This window comes from Hippoglossus hippoglossus, chromosome 4 (genome assembly GCF_009819705.1).
Source record: "Hippoglossus hippoglossus isolate fHipHip1 chromosome 4, fHipHip1.pri, whole genome shotgun sequence".
In the NCBI taxonomy this organism is placed as follows: domain Eukaryota; kingdom Metazoa; phylum Chordata; class Actinopteri; order Pleuronectiformes; family Pleuronectidae; genus Hippoglossus; species Hippoglossus hippoglossus.
In genome coordinates this window covers 10,483,660-10,491,889 of record NC_047154.1, presented here as the reverse complement: position 1 = coordinate 10,491,889, position 8,230 = coordinate 10,483,660, and the positions used below count along the sequence as shown (strand labels likewise).

Sequence of the window (8,230 nt, the reverse complement as noted above, 5' to 3'; positions counted from 1 at the left end):
CTGCAGCGGAGGAGAGAGATAAGTGAAATACGAGCATCTCCAAATCGTTGTTGTAAAACAAGAGCCCAACCTCTGCCAACAGTCCCCTTATGAAACCACATTTTAATTCACTAGATCCTGATTTCTAGTTGCATCTGCACCAAATTGCACACCTCACACATATTAATCCCCTAAATGTGCCTGATTTTTTCATCAACATCAATGAATTATTCTCTTAATCTCAAAGAAAATGTTGAAAAACCTCGCAATGATAAAGAAAATATAAAATAATATAAATAAAAAATATATTAAAATAATATAAATCTGGTAAAGACCCCTGATCCGGACCCTTACCAAAATGAATGGATTCTCCCTTGGGTCATGCACCACCCATCCACACAATTTCTGGGAAATCGGTTGAGTAGGTTTTGCATAATCCCACCAACAACAAAGAATCGCGGACGAAAACAGAACTTCCTCTGCGGAGGCAATTATAATCATTGTTATTGTCATCAACTACTCACAATGGGAAGGTTTCGTTGTATTTGGGAGCCCAGCTGTTGTTCTTCGACTTTGTGGCGTACTTCCTCTTCTTGTCGCTGAGGTGGGGGCCGATGATGTAGACCTCCACGAAGGGCCGGAAAATTCCCTGCGTCTGCCACCTCAGGTCATTGGCAGCCACGACTGAGGCAGGGACAGAGGGTGAAGATGGGAAAGTGTGGGTGAGCGAGTGAGACATTTGTGAGGAGAAAATGTGTGAATATGTGATGAGAGAGGGAAGATTTAGAAGAACAAAATACTGGCTCTCCCTCAGGCCTCACATTCAGTTTCCTGTCAGGACATTAAAAGTAGCACTGGAATTTGATACTTGCAAAGTTCTATATTTCTTTGAATGCTGGCTTCTATGCCTGTGTCCTATCATGGCAATAATACATATGTTAAAATAACTTCCCAATGCACTCATTTATACCTTTGACACTGGAAAACTAACAAATATTATTTCAAATTTCCTGTTAGACCATGTTTCCATTTGACCTCTTTCTGTTCACCTGCTCCACTGAAGACTTAGATGTAAAATATGCAATGGGGTGAATATTTAATATTCTTATGTGAAATAAATTTAGACAAGCGTCTGTCAGAGGCAGGTGGAAATGACTGATTACAGGATTATATTTATCTTAAATGTGCAAAGTTTAAAACTAAACTAAAAAAGATCTAGTTTGATGATGTCGTGAAGCAACGTGGGATCATGGCTGTTGTCGACTTCACCACCATTGCTGATGAAAATGACACGACTCAGACCCAAATCATGTTCACGAATAAGGTTGTGTATTCAAGTTTTATTCACGTTAATCAGCAAACAGCGATAAATAAACATGGTCCATTACCAGCGGAACAGTGGAAGGAAAAACAGCCGACTAGCTAACTGGCTAACGTCTTTAATTGTCACGTATCGTTTGCCCCAGAAGTTATAGCAGAGCCGGGCAAAGCCAGGGTTAAAGCTGTGATGATGCAAATAAAAGGCGACACAAATGAAAGTCCTGTTACTTTGAATAAAATTGTGTATTTCTCTGGGTTTGAACATTGTTGGACACATTTTGGGTGAAGTAAATGCGCCAGTCAATTAAATAAATAATGTAGGTCTAGTCGTTTCTTGGTATTTGAATGAAGAAGTGTTATATTTTATATCTTTAACTGTTCTCAGGTGGGAAAATAAACTCATGGAATGTGCACTCTCTTTAGTGAACAATTTTTAAACATTATTGAAGAATTTTGGCTCATCACAGCACTGACATTTAGAATAAAAACAACCTGCTGGTTTCATGATGCAATTTATATTAAAAAAAAAAACCTGTCTAAGATTTTGGTTGTTTATCTTTTTGCACAGTGTTGATGTAACTTTTTTTTTTCTCAAATCCACCATATCTGGCCGTAGCTGTATTAAAATATAACATCCTGTTTGACAAAACAATCTCACATTAACGTCCACTTGCTAGCTTTTTCTGGAGCTTTCAACTGTATCACACAGTTACATAGGTGGCTAGCGTTTGCCCAGTTGTCATGGAGATGGACGTGTTGAGACGCAAACTGTATTTTGTAAGTTATGCTTTACATCTCCAGCTGAGCAAACACTGTCCACCGATGTCGACCGTATGATGCATTTGAGAAGTTCTGGAAAAAGATGGTGGAACTCGACGCGGGACTGTCTTCGTCAAATATTAATCAAAGTGTCAAGAATAAACGTTCAAGCTGATCCGTTTCTATTCCAAGTAAACATTCTCCTTTACCTTTCACTGTGACCTTGTGCTCTCCAGTGTTGGGGTGAGTGAAGATCTCCACGTGGATGGACACCTCTCCCACAGCATCGTCCACCCCAGAGCCTGATAGTGCCGACAGGACACAGTTCATTAACACACTCACATTTGCACACATGAACTATTTGAGCTCCTGTCACAGACCAAACAGCAACACAAGCCACTGTGCCCTGATAGAAAACAAGGTAACAGACCAATTCCATTTCAATTCCTCACATTGGAATGGAATCCGTTATAACCATGTGGATAGTACACAAAATATTTACTGGACAAATGTTTCTTTTTTTTTTAAATAATCACTGTGGAACAGAATCATTTAAAACAAGGCACAGTGATCTGTTTGTGTGAGTGTTGTGGTCTGAAAGTGGTCAATCAGACAATGCTGCTATGAGTGGGCACAAGTGTTTTAAATTCAGTGTGCAGTTTGCATTGTGTGGTGCCCAGAAACAGATTTAGTGGTTGAGAGACAACAATGTGGATCCAATGAGGACAGTAATGTGAGCCCACTCATAGATGCATAGTGTCTGTGTGGATGTAGAGGAGAAGAAGAGGTAGAATAAGAGAGAGAGGGAGAGGGAGAGGGAGAGGAAGAAGAGAAAGAGAAAAGAGAAAAGAGAAAAGGAATATGAGGAAGAAAAGGAGGAAGAAGAGGAAAAATAATAAAACAAAGAGGAAAAGGGAGAAGAGGAAAAAACGAAAGAAGAGGAGTAGGGCGAAGAGGAGAAACAAGAAGACGAGGAAGAAGAAGAAGGAGAGGAAGAAAATGAAGATAGTGAGAAGTGGTTAGTTCCCCTGACGTAGATCAGGTCGGGACATGCTCAGATGGACACACCCATTCCTTGGTACAGACGTTAATATGGTCAGAGGAGGGGCAGGAAATGGGGAAGGAGCTAACAGGAGAGAGGAGTCATTCGGATCTGACGGTGAGTGATGGTACTAATAACATCCAGCTCACAAAATACAGCTGCACTGTGCGACAGGGCACGAGTCTGGACGACTCAAATTTGACTCATTATACTACAGATTATATGGCTAGGAATGCAGATGGATCTATAGTCTGAGGTCCATCTTTGAATTGTAACCCTGAATGAATACAATATATATTTCAGTTATTCCACGTCCGCACCCTCCATCCAAAATAGCTCAGCCCTGGACTCAGGGTCCTTGGTTATTTACTTCTAGCTGCTGTCACTGTTTCAGGGAGAAGAGGACCAAGAGCTCCAGCTCCTTTGTCTGGGAGGGACATGGTGGTCAGATCTTTCCTCAGTGTCTTGGTGTGGTTATGTCGTGGTTAACTTCCCCATACAACTCCAGAAGGATACGGTGACAGATGGACATTAATTCTAAATGTTTTAATTAGCGACTTCATTCTGTCACCGGTATCTTTGTGGCGACGACCAACAGCCCATGTGTGTGTGTGCGTGTGTGTTTTCAACCAGCCGCCCACTAAACAAGGTGTCTGTGGGAGTTAGACGGCAGAATGTTCCTGGCACGCAGCTCTCTGCAGCTCCCTGGAGAGCATTATGGGATTGTTGGTTTCTCTGCCAGCGGGACCAAAGAGAGCAGCAGTCATCCATCTGGCCTTGTCTACACTGTGGAGGACGTCCATAAAGAGGAAAAAAGAAAACTTTGCTGGCCGGGGAGGCAGGGAGATGTTGCCAGGGAGGCGAAGGCTTTGCTTCTTAAACAAACACACCAATCACAGGTGCTTGCTGTCAACCACACTGCAAATCTTAATCAGAATAGATAAGAAGGGCATGTGGCTTTTTTAAGGATTAGATGGCAATCTGATTGATTTGTTGCATGTTACGCCTAAAAAACAAGAGTCGATAGAAATGGAAGCAAAGAAACTCTAATGTTAATGTTTCTTTCCAAAACTGGAGACATCTCTTTCAGAGTAAAGGATTGAAATTGCAATGTTTGTTCTAGACTGACAAATAAACAGCTGCTCATGCTTACGTAAGGCTAGCTTTAAATCTCAAATTTAACGTTTGCATGTAAAAATGAAATTCAAAAAATTACGACGGAAAAATGGGATATTTCAAGAGTAAAGTTATAATTTTACAAGAATAAAGTTGTGATACTAAAAAAAAAGTCTGAATTCTATGAAAATGACGATGTAATATTATGAGAAGTTAAAATGTTATGAGGATAAAGTCATAATTTTACAAGAAAAATGTCATAATATGTATGGTATTTTTAATGTAACTTGTAATTATTTTACAGGTCATTGTTTTGAATTAGCTGAATGGATACAGCTTCTGCATTGTCCTGCGTGTGTGTGCGAAAAAGTCAATTGTTTTGATACAAATATGAAGTGACAGAACTCAAACCACATGACCTGAGGGACTGCTTCTGATTGGCTCAGCCCATGGAGGGAAGCGGTGGGGGTGAGTCGAACACCCTTTTCTCATCACTGCTGCAGGGAGGGGGCGGCGCAGCACGTGGGAGCTCTGTGTGTGTGTGTGTGTGTGTGTGTGTGTGTGTGTGTGTGTGTGTGTGTGTGTGTGTGTGTTTCTCTGTGTGTGTTTGAGTTTCTCTGTGTGTGTTTGTGTGTGATGACACAGCAGGCAGGGACAGGGAGCCCTCCCAGACAAACTGAGCCAACAGTCATCATCATTCTCATAATCTCCTCTTCATCAATGTCTTTCACTTCAAACACAGTGGGAGGGGCAGTAACGTGGGGAGGGGGCGGGGGTTTCATCCCTGTCCTCCACACTGGCGACAGATAATAAAGTGAACCTCTGCTTCAGCAACCTTGAGGACAGTCTCGCTCTGTCACATTGCTTTTCTCGGTGACACGCTCTCAACATACGCACACACACACACGCACGCACGCTTGGCCCTCGGGCCACTGACGGTGACATCATGCTGGATCAGGATTCCTCCACTTTAATGCATTTCTGTTCTTTTGCTCTGATGTCCGCACATCATGCTTCAATGTCTGCTCATACATACAGTCTGTGGCGTATGTATTCAGTGCAGCTCCATACATACAGACATCAGTGTGTATATTACATGCATGAATGCATAAAGTCTACATTCTTATTGTTGTGCTGGGCATGTGGGTGTTTACAGAGATAGAGCGAGGAAGAGAGGAATTATGTTGGAGTATGTTGCATCTGTGCAATGCATTTGTCTGCTGTGATGAGTTCGAGCAGGCAGGGGGGGCGTTTCAGGATGCACATGGGGAGGGAGGTGGAGGGTGGAGGGAGTTGGGATTTGGTCTGGAGACTTTTCTGGTTGTCCTGCATGTCTCAGGCCCTGAGCCCGAGTGTCACATACCCTTGTCTGGGTAAACATCCTCACTAGTGGTGAACCTCACCCCCTTCCCGCCGAACACTGGCCCACAGATGGGGCAGAGGGAGGAGTGAACAGAAAGCAGAGACACGTAAAAGATGAGGTTTACAGAGGAGAAAACAGACCAACATGAATAAGTCCTTTGTCTAATGTGTTATTGTCATTTTAGTTGAAATTACTCAATCAAAATAGGATGATCAAATTTGACTAATGTATTTGAATTTACTCATTAAGTTAATTCAAATTGATTTATTTATATATTAAATTATCTCAATAAAATATTATTTTACTGAATTCAATTGATTAGTTGAATCTACTCAATTGGATAAATTAAGTCTTTTGAGTAATGAGTTTACTTCTATTGAACTGACTCTTTTTCTTCTGATCTGCAGTGTGACGGTCCTGCAACATGTTAACCTCACTCAGATCTACTGCAGTGAAATGTACTTAGTCCAAAAACTGCAGAGCATTTTGCCTAATTTTGTTTTTAAAATAATCATAGGACTCAAATGCCATTTCTACAGCAGCGCCCAGGGACACCAGTGTCATTGTCAGTGCTTCCACAAGATGACGGCTGTTATGTAGCCATCTGACGGTGCGACGGAGGCTGAGCAGCGGAATGAAAGAGCGAGAGAAAAGAAGGTGGGTGGGTGTTTATTTCTTCATTGTAAATAGCTGTCAGATCATGTAAAGAATAATCTGTGTGTATCCAGAGGCTGGCTACCGGGAGACTCAGCTTTTTAAAGCAGGGAGAAAATATCGCGCGGCTGCACAGCCTCAACTCGACTGGGAAACCCTCACATCAACAAAAGAAGCAGGAGATACTGAGAAGGGTGTCTACTCTGAGAGAGAGCTTAGCAAAGAAGATATATAATAAGGATCTGAATTACAGAGAATTACATAACATTAAAATGAAGTTTACATAGAGCAAATAAAGATACTGGAAAATAAAGAGAATCAAATGTATTTAAAAGACACAGAAAGGAAGTGTCATGAAGATTAAAGAGCGTTAGTTTACCTTGTGCGTTCTGTGAAGAGACAAAGGTCCTAATAAGTTTGTCTGTGGCCTGAGTGTAGAGGGACAGGGCGTAGTGCAGAGACAGGAGGTCAGGACTCTTCTCCAGGAAGGTCTTCTTCAGACCCACACCACCAGCATGGAAGTATTGCTAATGTTCACCGAGACAAAATAGAAAACAATTAAAACAGTTAAAACACTTTGCTCCCGAAGAAGCAAATTAAAAAGCTTTTCCCACTACATGGGTTTCTATTTATAGAAAGAATAAAGCTGGAAGGCAACAAAAAGAAAGTTCAAAGTCTGAAAGGTTGGATCCGAACAAAAGCTATTTACACAAAAGAAACTTTTCCCTTGTAGACAACACTATGGAGCAAACCAGGGCATATACTGTGATTTCAGTCAGACAACTCAATTCACTCAATCCTGGTGGAGAGGATTGGAGGATAGAGGTTGTGAAGAGTGAGGCATGTCACACGATTTGAGCTGAACAGCTTAAGTTGGCTGCCTGTACTAGCTTGCAAGAGCCATTCCATTTATTGTTCTTCCGTTTCATACATGTGACAAAACCTGTGCACGTGTAAGAGTGAGTTTGTACCTTAATGGTGTCGAGGGCCAGCTCTATCACCGCACACTGCTTGGGCGTGAGCGCCTTGGCCTCCTCACGAACCATGTGCTCCTGAAGGCAACAACAACAAAGAGAAGCACAGACCAAAGTGAGCCGCCTGTCCATTCATACCTGTCTCCATATTTTCTCTGGCATTGGAGTCCAGAGCCCAGTGGTGTAAAAACATATCGTACCTTCAGCTTGGACAGCTGTCCCAGCTCCTTGGCAGCGTTAAAGATGAGCTGAGTGCCCTGGAAGAGACGGAGAGAGAGAAAGGTAGACAGGCAGAGAGAGAAGAGGGTTGTTGTTATTATTATTATGACAAAAAGGGCAGCAGTAAACGGCTTAGTGTCACACAGAGGACGACAACACATTCATAGACAGTCACTCCGAGCCGCTTTACAGAAGTCAAAGTACTTTCTCCTTCAAGTGCTGTTATCACACTTATGTATTCTTTCCAAAACATTACACTCTGCTACACACAGACACACACACAGTGAGACATTTCAGTACAAAGAGGAAGGAATGTGGTTCAGCTCATGTCAGGGGCAAGAAAGTAAACATACTGCAATCATAAACAAAACGTGCACACACACACACACAAACAGGTATTTACTGGGAGTGCAACACTGTTTTTTTCAAATCCTATCTTTAGTCACAGCTTTGCGAATGAAGTTAAGTTTTACCATATACTGGGTGCAGCTACCGCCTAATGAAGTTTAAAGAATTAAACAAACAAGTAGAAAATGAAACTAAAAACATAAATATGTGCGTAGGAGTTTCACTTATTTGTCAAACCTACAGAAAAACAAGAATGTACCTTTGAAACTGTGTTGTGTCATTTAAACTGTTTAAACATATAAACACGATGTTAGAAAAAAATCAATATTTCCACTGCCTTGTTTGACTGAGAAGCTGAGGGAGAAAGACAGGGACACAGAGGAGAGAGACGAGACACAATGAGCTGAGGGGGTTTAGTCCTTACATCACTGTGAGAAGCATTCTTCAGCCTCCCCT

At 41.8% G+C, this 8,230-nt stretch overlaps 1 protein-coding gene across 10 annotated transcripts in view; it reads right to left on the bottom strand.

The window, feature by feature from the left end:
* The window catches only part of unc13a (unc-13 homolog A (C. elegans)), a 49,211-nt gene that overhangs the window by 3,432 nt on the left and 37,549 nt on the right, over positions 1-8,230 (bottom strand). For 3 of the 10 annotated variants that reach the window (XM_034581885.1, XM_034581888.1, XM_034581893.1), the window contains 7 exons: positions 8,199-8,228; positions 7,408-7,464; positions 7,205-7,285; positions 6,613-6,760; positions 5,580-5,636; positions 2,268-2,360; positions 504-663 (listed from right to left, as the gene is read on the bottom strand). In XM_034581885.1, the coding sequence (XP_034437776.1) occupies positions 504-663; positions 2,268-2,360; positions 5,580-5,636; positions 6,613-6,760; positions 7,205-7,285; positions 7,408-7,464; positions 8,199-8,228 (626 nt within the window). The remainder of the gene's footprint in view (positions 1-503; positions 664-2,267; positions 2,361-5,579; positions 5,637-6,612; positions 6,761-7,204; positions 7,286-7,407; positions 7,465-8,198; positions 8,229-8,230) is intronic. The other 7 variants (XM_034581890.1, XM_034581891.1, XM_034581894.1 and 4 more) reach the window with 3 other exon arrangements.